At 34.8% G+C, this 13,787-nt stretch overlaps 2 protein-coding genes across 7 annotated transcripts in view; both read left to right on the top strand.

Moving 5' to 3' along the window:
* The window catches only part of LOC127877618 (leucine-rich repeat-containing protein 49-like), a 104,808-nt gene that overhangs the window by 1,559 nt on the left and 89,462 nt on the right, over positions 1-13,787 (top strand). For 3 of the 5 annotated variants that reach the window (XM_052423677.1, XM_052423675.1, XM_052423672.1), the window contains exon 2: positions 8,376-8,478. In XM_052423677.1, the coding sequence (XP_052279637.1) occupies positions 8,376-8,478 (103 nt within the window). Of the gene's footprint in view, positions 1-2,098; positions 2,120-8,375; positions 8,479-13,787 lie in introns of all 5 variants that reach the window. The other 2 variants (XM_052423676.1, XM_052423679.1) reach the window with 1 other exon arrangement.
* LOC127877630 (uncharacterized) overlaps positions 1-13,787 on the top strand; it is a 124,683-nt gene that overhangs the window by 54,036 nt on the left and 56,860 nt on the right. The gene's annotated exons all lie outside the window — the stretch shown is intronic.

Below are 13,787 nucleotides of genomic sequence, written 5' to 3'. Positions count from 1 at the left end.
AGTGAAGCTACTGGCTTCGGCTTCCGTGAAGCTACTGGCTACCGCCTCCGTGAAGCTACTGGCTTCCGCGAAGCCACTGGCTCTTCGTCACCCCAAGGCCTTAGGTGAAGCTTCCGTCACTGCCTTGTACCAAGTCTGTAGACTCCAACCCTCTGAAGACCCTCTTACCATACAACAGGAACTCAAAAGCCCGGGGCAGCACCGTTCGAAGTCAACGTAAACACCCAAATGCTTCAGAGCACAGTTCTTTTAGAGTAACGTCCCTTTTCTTCAGATGTTGACCCGCTCGCATACACAGGAGAACTCACTTACTTGCCGATCTGCGCGTCTTTATATACTGGCGAAAAGTGCGCCACCTAGCCAACGGAAAGGCACTATCCGCAAACTACCGACATTTTCGAATTCCCTCCGCACTCTAGGGAGATTACTGATCAGCATTTCTCCTTCACTAACACAGAAACAAGCCGAATATATACGCAGGATTTTACTAGAAACATTCCTTAAATATCAAATACTCTTTAAATGCTTAATACATTATTTATAGCCATACAACTAACTTACTTTATGAAGAACAAGTTACAATTTCATATTGTTTACCTGGCAGATTTAAAACTAAGGGAGGTAATTATACTGTAGCAGTGAAAATAAGCAAAGCATCTATTTCGACTACGAATCCTTTCGTCATAGTTGCAACTCTTAAAAAGGCTTTTTTCATGTAAACTCGTTGCTTTGAGTCCAGGCAGCACTTTAATTGGTAATATGAGCAACATAACATATTTTTTGGCATAAATTAACACTAACATAATATGTCTCTTTGGCCCAAATTAAGACAATCTACCAGCCAAAAGTGCTGTGTATCGATGGATTTTTTAATAACAAAGTGCATGTAAAACATCATAAGAGGAAATGTTGCGTGTCTACCTACCTCAAATATCAAGGTCATACTTAGAGGTCAGAAGTCAAATTTGATCATACATTTTTGTTCAAAATTTGCAGTCTCTGCCTAAAGTTTGACAATTTAGACCTAAAATATATGAAAAAAACACACATCACTAATAATTGGCTCTATTATTTGAATTTGCTAGGTTGTAAAACATTAATTAATCAAGCGTTAGGTTACACATAACAAAGTGATTTCATTTGTTCTTTCACCAAGGGTCCACTCAGGAACAAAAAGGCAGCAACATTTCTTCTTTTTGGGATTATTTTTTTTTACACCAGTTGGGAATTTTTAGCACTTTTGCTTGAGTGGGAAAGCACCATTTACCAGTATTTTATAAAGAAAAACAATAGCTGACTATTCATCATGAACATTAAGAAATAGTTTTTTATGTTCAAGTTAATCTACACTCATTATAAACACATATTTTTTGTTTTGTGTATTGTCTTGTAATAAAAGTAAATCTTTGTTGTGAATGGATGACATCATTTAATACAGGCAATAACATGATATTATTTTTTTCACTTGATGTTTATGTTTTTAATGTGAAACTGTAGTTTAATTTAAACTGTTCTTAACTTATTTGTGTGCTCAGCCATTTTCTAAAGTGGCTATACCTGCACTTTCACATATTTAACCCTTTCAGCACTGGAACTGAATTTTAAAGGCCTTTGCAAACAGTTTGGATCCAGATGAGACGCCACAGAACGTGGAGTCTCATCAGGATCCAAACTGTTTGCCATTCTGATAGTATTCTTTGAAAAAAATCGAAGAAAATGCTAATTTTAGAAATTAAGCAGACAACATATTAGCAGACGACAAATTTCCCAGCATGCAAAGGGTTAAAGGGGAATAACATGTTGATTTCAGGTACTGTTAATTTCGCAGATGCCCAGTTGAGGTTGTTGTTTTGTCTTTGCTTGCAGTACTAAAATATTTATGTTAAAATCTTATTTAATTCCCAGACTTTTTTTTGCAAAATGACACATTTTAGCCATGGGCATGTACAGTAAGTGAATTCAAAGCTTTTTTCAGGACAATGGGTAGTTGCTGTTCTCAGCTGTGATTTTTTTTTCGAATCATTAAAAATTTATTCATCACTTGTTCTGTTTAATAATGAAGCCTTTGTAATCTGTGTGATTTTTGTTACAAAAACAGGTCCAACAGGAATAAGCTTTGGTAAGTAGATGTTCAGATCATAGTTTTGTAAATGGTTAAATGCTGAGGGGTATAAGAGTTATAGTTTAGCCTAAATGTATGATGTATTTATAAACTGTGCACCATAGTATAGTTTGGAATGTTAAACACGGCAATATATCTTGTATACATGTGCATTATGTAATATTTTATCTTTATATTAGAACTATGGAGTTAATTAATTGATTGTAGAAAATAAAATGTTATTTCATGTGTAGTATTTAAACATAAAAGCACTTATAATAAAGTAAGCTTTAATAGATAATAAATATAAAAAAACGTTATAAATTTAATGTACTTAAAAATAAAAATAATACTTATTGAATTTCATGTATGATAGAATAATTGTTTTAGATTTTACAGATTAGAAGAGAATGGATAGTTTGTTATTCCATTATGATTCTTATTTGTCATTTGATTGTGTTTTAAGCTCACAAATTATTGAATGTGCTGTTTTAATAATAATTGTGGATTTATTAAGGGAGACCATCTGTTAACCAATTGTTGTAAATTCCTTCACAGTGACTTCCCCTTACTTGACCAATCCCATCACAACTCTCATAGACCAATCTCATTCCCCAGTTTCATAAATGAAAAAATACAGATATTGTGTACATTTTTTTCAATTGATGGTTTTACACATTTATTCATTTCCTATGAACATTTTAAAATAATGTTTATGAAAAGTGATTTTTGATTACCTTTGATGACTTCATATGACCACACACATCAGTTGATTTCAAGCACTTGTCTGTCCCACTGAGCACTTAAAAATGCACTTAAAGATATGAGCCTCACTCTGGGAAAACAGGGCTTAATGCATGTGTATTAACTTAAGTGTAATCCCAGATTAGCCTGTGCAGTCCACACAGGCTTATCAGAGACAACATTTTCTGCTTTTATGATTTTTTTCATGTAAAGGAAATCTTTTCTTAGCCAAAATCCATTTTAGGTGGGGACTAATGTGTCTGATTAGCCTGTGTTGACTGCATAAGTTTCTGGCTTGACAACTTGCACTCACGCATTAAGCCCCGAATTTTCAGGGCAAGGATTATATTAATATAAGGGATTGTTCCTGTATCGCTTCCACAAATAGCAATCAAATTTATTTTTATCCAATTATTGCACTTAAACATCATGCTCTTAGTAGTTTTACTATTTTATAGATACAAAGAAAAAAATATTGTGACATTTTCAAAGTGCACATTTACTGTTTGTTGATAAATGGAAATGAACATTTCAGCTGTGAAAAACTTTAAGTGGTAAAAGTTGCAACTGTTTATTGTCTTAATTCTGTCATTAAATAGACTAGGAGTAACATATAATAATGGAAATTCATTGAAAAACAGTAAAATACCTCAAATGGTTCACACACAGAAACTGTAACTGGAAACGTTGTGCTCCTGACTTTCCTAGTTCCTGTACAAAACTTATCACATGTACTGCATCAACCAATATTTGAAATTGAGAAGTGTGATATATGATGCTTTGTTATAAATCAAAGCGCTGAAGGCACTGAATTTGTTCGCTGTTGTATAATCTTAGACACAAATCAGTTTTCAAAATTATGTTATAGCTTTTTATATCGCAAGTTTGAAATGACCACAACCCATTCAAATTTATAAATTTATAAATCGAGATGTGTTTGTTTTTTTTTCAAATCATTGATACAGCTAATTAGTGTGCACAGGCTAATCTAATTTGACATGCATTAAGCCCCGTTTTCCCTGAAAGCAGCCAATATGTACAGATTTCAATGATAAACACTAGACTGGCCAACGTTGTCTTACAAGCTGTTAAATACACACTATGTACTGTACCAGTGAGAACAGGCAGATGCGGTGGTTAAAGCAGACGCTTTTAGCATTCTGTCGTCTGCTCAATTTTACTGGAGTTATCCACACAGGCAGTCACGGGTTACAGTTCCTAGCGTAGCTAAGGCATATTGATTTGCAAAATTCGGTCTGCATTATTTGTTAGCTAACGCTCACAAATAAAAACTAAGCAACGAATTGGGAAAACCAGACTTAATGCATGTTGTAAAGTATTGATCCAAAAAGGCAAGTACAGCCTGCACAGGCTATTCAGGGACAATACTTTCCATTTTTAGCTCACCTGAGCACAACGCCTTCTGTCCGTCGTCTGTTGTCCGTCGTGCGTTGTGCGACTTCAACATTTGCCTTGTTCACTCTCTAGAGGCCACATTTATTGTCCAATCTTCATGAAATTTGGTCAGAAGATTGGTTCAATGATATCTTGGATTAGTTCGAAAATGGTTACTCAAAATGTGCAGCTTTATGAGAACGCCGCTTTGAAATATTATCTTTTGACCTTGAAGGATGACCTTGACCTTGAAGGATGACCTTGACCTTGAACTTCCACCACTCAAAATGTGCAGCTTCATGATAACGCCGCTTTGAATTAAAAAAATACCTTTGACCTTGAAGGATGACCTTGACCTTGAAAGATGACCTTGACCATGAACTTCCACCACTCAAAATGTGCAGCTTCATGAGAACACCGCTTTAAAATTTATTTATTTTTTGACCAAAACACAAAACTTAACAAAATTTTCAAGTATAAAGGGCCCATAATTCTGTCAAAATGCCAGTCAGAGTTACATAACTTTGCCTGCACAGTCCCCTTATGATAGTTAGTAAGTGTTGCAAGTATGAAAGCAATAGCTTTGATACTTTAGGAAAAAAATGGACCTAAACACAAAACTTAACCAAATTTTCAAGTTTCTAAGTATAAAAAGGGCACATAATTCTGTCAAAATGCCAGTCAGAGTTACATAACTTTGCCGCCACAGTCCCCTTATGATAGTTAGTAAGTGTTGCAAGTATGAAAGCAATAGTTTTGATACTTAAGGAATAAAATGGACCTAAACACAAAACTTAACGAAAATTTTCAATTTTCTAAGTATAAAAAGGGCACATAAATCTGTCAAAATGCAAGCCAGAGTTATCTTACTTTGCCTGCCCAGTCCCCTCATGATAGTTAGTAAGTGTACCAAGTTTTAATGCAATAGCATTGATACTTATGAGAAAAGTGGACCTAAACGCAAAACTTAACCGGACACTGACGCCGACGCCAAGGTGATGACAATAGCTCTTTTTTTTTCCCCAAAAATTGATGAGCTAAAATGGTAATGTATTACGCTTTTTAGGGCTTTGTTTTATATTAAATGCACCTCTGACACTATTGATCGCTGATGAAAAATAACACTATCCACACCACTTACAATTATAATGAAATTAAAACATTTTAATTATTGTTGAAATATAATTTATTTTATTATTACTATCAGAAAGAATATGGCTAATTTATTGTTTTGTTTTGTGGAATTGTCAGTATTTAGTCTTCCGATCACGTTTTCTCTATGCTTATAACTACTTAGTATTTTTATGACGAGGAAATTTGATTTGTGTATATACATCTATATTTGATACTAAATATGATATATTTGCACTATATTTTAAGAGTTTTAATGTTTATTTCGGTCTTATTACCAATTTATTGACTAAACAAGAGCCCTTTATACATGTTTTACGTTACTGTAACCAGTGTTTTTGCCAACCAGTGAGTGCGCATGCACAGAAAATCCCGAATGTAAACAATAACATTCAACTGGTCTATAATTATGTGTTTGACTGTTTAGAAGGGAATTTTGACTGCTACAAGTTTGGGCTGAATAATGGCCTTTTTTCCACAGTAAAATTTATAGATGATTGATCTGTGTCCAAACATTTCCACACTAGGAACAGTGTCTGTAACTTATAGCTAGTTCATTAAAGGAAGTCTTTTCTAAACAGAGATCCTTTCAAAGCTGAAAGTGGTATCCCTGATTATCCTGTGAAAACTTCACAGACTAATTTTGGACAAAACTACAAAATTCATGAAGTTGTTCAGTTTTTGCAGAGCAAGGCTACATTGTTTGTTAATGTTGTATGATGATTGTTACTTGTAAATGTGCATGGCATTGTGTTGTGTCTAATGCATAACCAGCGTATACTTTGTTACATGTACCTTGCTGTTGATACACATGGCTTATGTATTGGTGGTATTTGTAACCATATACCTGCCATTTACAATTTGGCCTAATTTAAAAATGATAACTGTAGAGCTTTGTATAAAAAAGAACAAGAACATTGTGTATATTGCTGGTAAGCAGCCTGCAAAATAGGTGCGAAATTATGAAAAGTACTTTCTTAACTATGTTATAAAGTGTTAATTGTTAAAAAGCAAAATGTTTTGTCTCATAATGTTGTAATTTAAATAATGTTCACTGTATCTTTTTTTCTGAAATAAAGCTACAATTATCATTGTGATGGGTGTATATGAATAGCCAGGGCTTACACCTTCATTGTTCAATTCCTATTCATCAGAACTCAAAATAAATTACAACTGTACCACACATGCATGTAATGCTTCATTTGTATATGCAGATCTGATCATTTCTGGGCATTCTTAAAGTAACATTACTACTCGAAATCAACGAAACTTTCGTACACTTTTTCGTAAAATAAAGCTAACAATAAAACATCATTGTTCCTTATGGCAATTGCCGAAATTTCAACGCTAGATGTGGTCTTGTAAAATAGATGTTAGTAGATACAAAATGCTCGTTTTTATTATTGATTTGTATTGGTACCATTTTAGTGTTCATGTGTCGTATGAATAGATATATTCGCGGGAAATTAAAATGGAATTTATTGTGCCACAAATAAATAAAAACGAGCATTTTGTATCTACAAAAATCTATGTAATCGTACCGTTGAAATTGTGGCTCTTGCTATGAGGAACACTGATTGTTTAGGTGTTAACTTTATTTTATGAAATTCTTTACGAAATTTACGTTGATTTTGAGCTTTATAGAGACTTTAATTGCTGTATCATACCCTTGTTTTATGCCATCAATAAAATGTACTTTATATTTGGTAAAAGCAATCTTCACTGTTTATGTCCATAATGTTATGTTGTTTAGCTCAGCTGAGCGCTACAGAGCTCTTGTGGTCACAGTTTGTTATTTGTTCATTAGTTGTTGATCCCTGTCAATATATACCTTATGAAACCTCAAGAAACCATATTAATTGCTGAGTCTTCATACAACTTGGTAAAAACATGTCTCCCAATAATATGTCAGTATGATTGTAATGGATCAGGTCGTGTCAAAATCTGATTAACTAGGTAAACATGTTTAATTTAAGAAAATGCTTGTGCACATACTGTCATATTTATTTTTACATTTTTATGCCCCCAAAGGAGGGCATATAGTGATGGGACCGTCCGTCCTTCTGTCTGTCTGTCTTTCCGTCACACTTTGCATTTAGGTTTCGCATTTAGGTTTCAAAAAATGCTCATAACTTCTTTGTCCCTTCACATAGCAATTTGATATTTGGCATGCATGTGTATCTCATGGAGCTGCACATTTTGAGTGGTGAAAGGTCAAGGTAATCCTTCAAGGTCAAATGTAAAAAAACAACATGCATCAAAGCGGCGCAGTAGGGGGCATTGTGTTTCTGACAAACACATCTCTTGTTTTTTCTCAATCAAGATCAGAATATATATTTTTAGTTCATTTCTTATCTGGATAGTTTCTTATCTGGGTCATGTGAGCTCAAAAAGCAAAGTCTCATATGCAAATTGAAGAGAAAGCTTGTAAACATTTTTCATATATCAATTTTGGGAACGAAACAGGAATGGATTTTTTTTTTAAGGAGCTCAAATATTATTAAATTCTGTTACAATATTATTGACAAATTCCTAATAGACTGTATTCAGGTGATTGCCCAAGGGCCTTCTGAGCTATCTTATTAATTTAAGTTACAGTAATATTTTTTTTACCATTTCCGAACAAAGTCCATGTGACTTTTAACTTTGTGTGGTCGATCAAAAGCAAGAAAAGCTTAAATTTTTATTTAAAGAAGTGTATATAGGAATCTATATTTATGTATACAAAAATTTAGAGTCCTTAACATGTTTATATCACTTTGTATGTTTGTTCCAAAAAGTTATAACACATCAAATTCAAATTGGATTATTTACAATTGAAGCGTGTTATATTTTTAACTATTATAAATCTAGTAAAACATGCATGTGCTCATAAACAAAAAACTGAACACAAAAACATTTAAAAAAAAGATTTTACCATGTCTTAGCTAAAATATGTAATTGAATAGTTAACGTCTGTTGTGCATTATATATCTTGCTATATGAGACAAGGTGTGTCTTTCAGGATCCTACAAAAGTTGTGTTCAAGGTGACGAGTGCCACAGACTTCAATCTGATGAAGCGCTTCAATCAGCAGACCCCAGACTTCCCGGTCAGCCATCTTGCAGGTAGGTGGTGCAGAAATCACCTGAACTGCACTTTCATGTACCTTTTACTCATTGGTTTGTTTGCAGGTCTTTGTCAATTGGCATCACTTTCGCCCATTTGTTACACAGTGTTGTTTTTTGGTCTTTGTGCATGGGGCGGGGTTATGTTGAGCACTTTAGAATCATATTTTGGAAAAATTATAGTTAAATATTGTGTACTTATGTATGAAAGAACATTTATATGCCTTTTGATGTAAAGATCGTTACCACCAGAAAGTGGTTCTGCACATAGTTGGTAAAATCATGCCTCATTGTTAAGAATGGCCACAACCCAAGACTAACATGATTTATATAGACATATATAGTTAAACACATTAAAAATCTCTAAAATAACATTATAACAAGGTACTGAGATGAAAATATTGGTAGGTAACTTTTTATAGTCTCACATAATTTTTTATTTTTATTTTTTCAATATTTTTAGTATCTGCTATTAGTTACTTAAATTTTTGCATTAGAGTGTTTTTTTAGTCCCCTACCGGTTTCACTGGAGGGGACTTATGGTTTTGTCCGTCCGTCTGTTCGTTCGTCCGTCACACTTTTCTGGATCCTGCGATAACTTTAAAAGTTCTTAATATTTTTTCATGAAACTTCGAATATTGATAGATGGCAATTTGGACATTATGCCCGTCATTTCATTTTGTTCCTACGTCAAAAATTGTGGTTGCTATGGCAACAAAAAGACTAGAAATACTGCTGAAACTGGTGTTTTTTGTTGGATCCTGCGATAGCTTTAAAAGTTCTTAATATTTTTTCATGAAACTTGGAACATGGATAGATGGCAATATGGACATTATGCACGTCATTTCATTTTGTTCCTACGTCAAAAATTGTTGTTGCTATAGCAACAAATAGACTAGAAATAGTGCTGAAAATGGTGTTTTTTTCTGGATCCTGTGATAACTTTTAAAGTTCTTAATATTTTTTTCATGACACTTGCAACATGGATAGATGGCAATATGGACGTTATGAACGTCATTTCATTTTGTTCCTATGTCAAAAATTGTGGTTGCTATGGAAACAAATAAAAAATGTATTCTGACAATGGTGAAATTTCTGACAATGGTGGAGCCGGTAGGGGACTTTTATTGCTTGGCAATAGTCTTGTTTTTCTTGCTTTTTCGTTTTAAACGCAAATTTCAAGTTGTGTTGTTGGGAATGGGCATTGAATTAAAACTGCTGCAGAATATTTTTCATGCCAGTAGTCTTTCACATCCAATATTTTGTTCCAAATAGCTTTTTCACTCCCAGAATTAAGCTTACATTAGTTTCCTTTTATCTATATGAAACTCATTAAGATATAAACAAAAAATCATGCTGGTTGACCCTATTGTAAATGGTGGAAGCATTTATTCTGTCCGTATGCACGCTTCAAAGCTTCTGTTTTGAACTCCTCTTATACTACTGGATGGCTGGCCATATATATGTACTCAGTTTGTGAGCTCCAAACAAACTTTCAATGTTCTTTACAAATATTCATCAATACAGAAAGGCTGAGTGGTAATTCTTTGGTAGTCTTGTTTGATAAATATATTTACTTTGTGCAATTTTATATAACTATTAAATAATGGTTTGCAGACTATTCATCCAATTTGTTTGGGTAATACATCAGTGCATTGAACAGGATAATACCAGAGTATGTAAGATGAAGAGGTAAACATGATGATGTATGGAAGCCTTTTCTTACACCTGCAATGTAATGGGTATTTCACTGTACATGAATCTCTGCTTATAGCTTTTAGGATTATTTAATTCTCCTAATTCTCTTGTTGCAAGCTTTGGATGTAATTCAATTATTGAGATTTGAACAATGAGTCAGAGTGTAATAAATGATCTTGTAAAGCTGTTAATATAGTACCTGGTAATACCATATAAATATGTTGATAGATGTGACAGTTAGTGTTATTCTTGGTTCAATTTTGGCTGGGGATTGATATAATTTGCTTTCAGAGTGTTTTCTATCATTGGACTGGAATTTCTTAAAGAAAAAACAGTGAAAATGTATTTAAACAAGTTGCTAGGCAAAAAGTAATAAGAACTTTGCGTTCCATTTAAGTGACATGTAACTATAGCTTGACTGTTTATATATAAGCAGCGTCATTTGAAAATGTGTGTTGTGCCATCTGTTCAGGAGTTACCCTGTCCGCTTTAAAGTGACGCAAGGTTTCGGGGTCTCATTACTCTGCAGCCCCTTATCAGACTGCACATATGGTATAAGACCCATTTGTCCAGGGCACGGCTCATATACAGCAGAATATAGAGTCAGGATGGGCAGCAACAGGGAGAACATTTCCATGGAAACCATTAAAAAATTGTTACTCAAAAATAAGGCTCTGTACATTGGATGTGGTAAGTTATTGGTCATTATGTCATTGCCATTATATTAAAGTTATACAATCTCATTTGAAATGTCTGGCCATATAAGCAAGAATGGCGAAATCCAACGTTTGTACTGCCCCTGTAGTGCCAAAACATGTTGACATTTTGCTCAATTAAGTTATTTCTTTAAGATCAAATGACAAATCACTTAAATTAGCAAAATGTCTATGTTTCATAATATTTTGTTACCTGTCACACATTTCAATGTTTCATGGAGCATTGTTGTCTGTCACACATTTCCGTGTTTCATGAGCTATTGTTGTCTGTTACGTATGCCAATGTTTCATGTGTCATCTTTGTCTGTGACACATTTCAATGTTTTATGGGCTACTGTTGTCTGTTACATTTGTCAATGTTTCATGTGTCATCTTTGTCTGTGACACATTTCAATGTTTCATGTGCCATTCTTGTCTGGGACACATTTCAATGTTTCATGGGCTATTGTTGTCTGTTACATTTGTCAATGTTTCATGTGTCATCTTTGTCTGGGACACATTGCCATGTTTCATGTCTCAACTTTGTCTGGGACACATTTCAATGTTTTATAGGGCATTCTTGTCTGTGACACATTTCAATGGTTCATGGGCTATTGTTGTCTGTTACATTTGTCAATGTTTCATGTGTCATCTTTGTCTGGGACTCATTGCCATGTTTCATGGGCCATAGTTGTCTGTGAAACATTTCAATGTTTCATGGGCTATTGTTGTCTGTTACATATGTCAATGTTTCACATGTCATCTTTGTCTGTGACACATTTCAATGTTTTATGGGCTATTGTTGTCTGTTACATATGTCAATGTTTCATTTGTAATCTTTGTCTGGGACACATTTCAATGTTTTATATGGCATTCTTATCTGTGACACATTGCCATGTTTCATGTGTCATCTTTGTCTGTGATACATTTCAATGTGCCAAAGGGCATTATTGTCTGTGACATATTGCCATGTTTCATGTGTCATCCTAATATGTCACACATTTTCATGTGTCATTGGGCATTCTTGTTCTTGACACTTTTCCATGTTTCATGTGTCATCTTTGTCTGTGACACATTTCAATGTTTCATAGGGCATTCTTGTCTGTGACACATTGCCATGTTTCATGTGTCATCCTCATATGTCACACATTTTCGTGTGTCATAGGGCATTCTTGTTTATGACACTTTTCCATGTTTCATGTGTCCTCTTTGTCTGTGACACATTTCCATGTGTCATGGGGCATTCTTGTCTGTGACACATTACCATGTTTCATGTGTCATCCTCATATGTCACACATTTCTGTGTGTCATAGGGCATTTTTGTTTATGACACCTTTCCATTGTTCATGTGTCATCTTTGTTGGTGACACATTTCAGTGTGTGACACATTGCCATGTTTCATGTGTCAAACTCGTATGTCACACATTTCCATGTGTCATGGGGCATTCTTGTTTATGACAAATTTCCTTTTTTATGCTCCCCGAAAATTTTCGGGGAGCATTTAGTTGCCTGTTTGTCCTTCCTTACTTCCTTCCGTCACACTTTTGTTAAGTTTCTCATAGCACCTTCAATACTTTACCGATCTCTTTCATATTTGGCATGAAGGTACCTTGCATGGACCTCTACCTTTTGATGAGGTTTGAGGTTACTGGGGTCAAGGTCAGGGTCACCGAGGCTAATAATAGATTTTTCCGTCACACTTTTGTTACAGTTTCTCATACCAACTTCAATACTTTACCAATCTCTTTCATTTTTGGCATGTAGGTACCTTGCATGGACCTATACCTTTTGATGAGGTTTGAGGTCACTGGGGTCAAGGTCAGGGTCACTGAGGCTAATATTAGATTTTCTGTCACACTTTTGTTACAGTTTCTCATGCCACCTTCAATACTTTACCAATCTCTTTCATTTTTCGCATGTAGGTACCTTGCATGGACATCTACCTTTTGATAAGGTTTGAGGTCACTGGTGTCAAGGTAACTGAGGCTTATAATAGATTTTTCCGTCACACTTCTGTTACAATTTCTCATAGCTCCTTCAATACTTTACCGATCTCTTTCATATTTGGCATGTAGGTACCTTGCATGGACCTCTACCTTTTGAAGAGGTTTGAGGTCACTGGGGTCAAGTCAAGGTCAGGTCACTGAAACTAATAATAGATTTTTCCTTCATGCTTTTGTTACAGTTTCTCATAGCACCTTCAATACTTTACTGATCTCTTTCATAATTGGCGTGTAGGTACCTTGCATGGACCTCTACCTTTTGATGAGGTTTGAGGTCACTGGGGTCAAGGTCAAGGTCACCAAGGCTAAAAATAGATTTTCTGTCATGCTTTTGTTACTTTACCGATCTCTTTCATATTGGTAAGTAGGTACCTTGCATGGACCTCTACCTTTTGATGAGGTTTGAGGTCACTGGGCTCAAGGTCACCAAGGCTTATAATAGATTTTCCGTCATGCTTTTCTGACAGTTTCTCATAGGGCCTTCAATACTTTACCAATATCTTACATATTTGCCATGTAGGTACCTTGCATGGACCTCTACCTTTTGATGAGGTTTGAGGTCACTGTGCTCAAGGTCACCCAGGCTATTAATATATTTTCCATCACGCTTTTGTAACAGTTTCTCATAGCACCTTCAATACTTTACCGATCTCTTTCATATTTAGCATGTAGGTACCTTGCATGGGCCTCTACCATTTGATGAGGTTTGAGGTCACTGGGGTCAAGGTCAAGGTCACTGAGGGTAATAAAAGAATTTTTAGGTGGTTATTAACACATAGATTGACAAAGCGCATCATCGGGGAGCATCCATCAGTTTCACTGATATTCTTGTTTTTATGAGTCATCGTTGTCTGTGACACATTTCAATGTTTCATAGGGCGTTCTTGTCTGTGACACATTGCAATGTTTCATA

This window comes from Dreissena polymorpha, chromosome 4 (assembly GCF_020536995.1).
Source record: "Dreissena polymorpha isolate Duluth1 chromosome 4, UMN_Dpol_1.0, whole genome shotgun sequence".
Classification (NCBI taxonomy): Eukaryota; Metazoa; Mollusca; class Bivalvia; order Myida; family Dreissenidae; genus Dreissena; species Dreissena polymorpha.
Note: the sequence above shows the minus strand (reverse complement) of the source record. Positions and strands in the feature narration are given on the sequence as shown.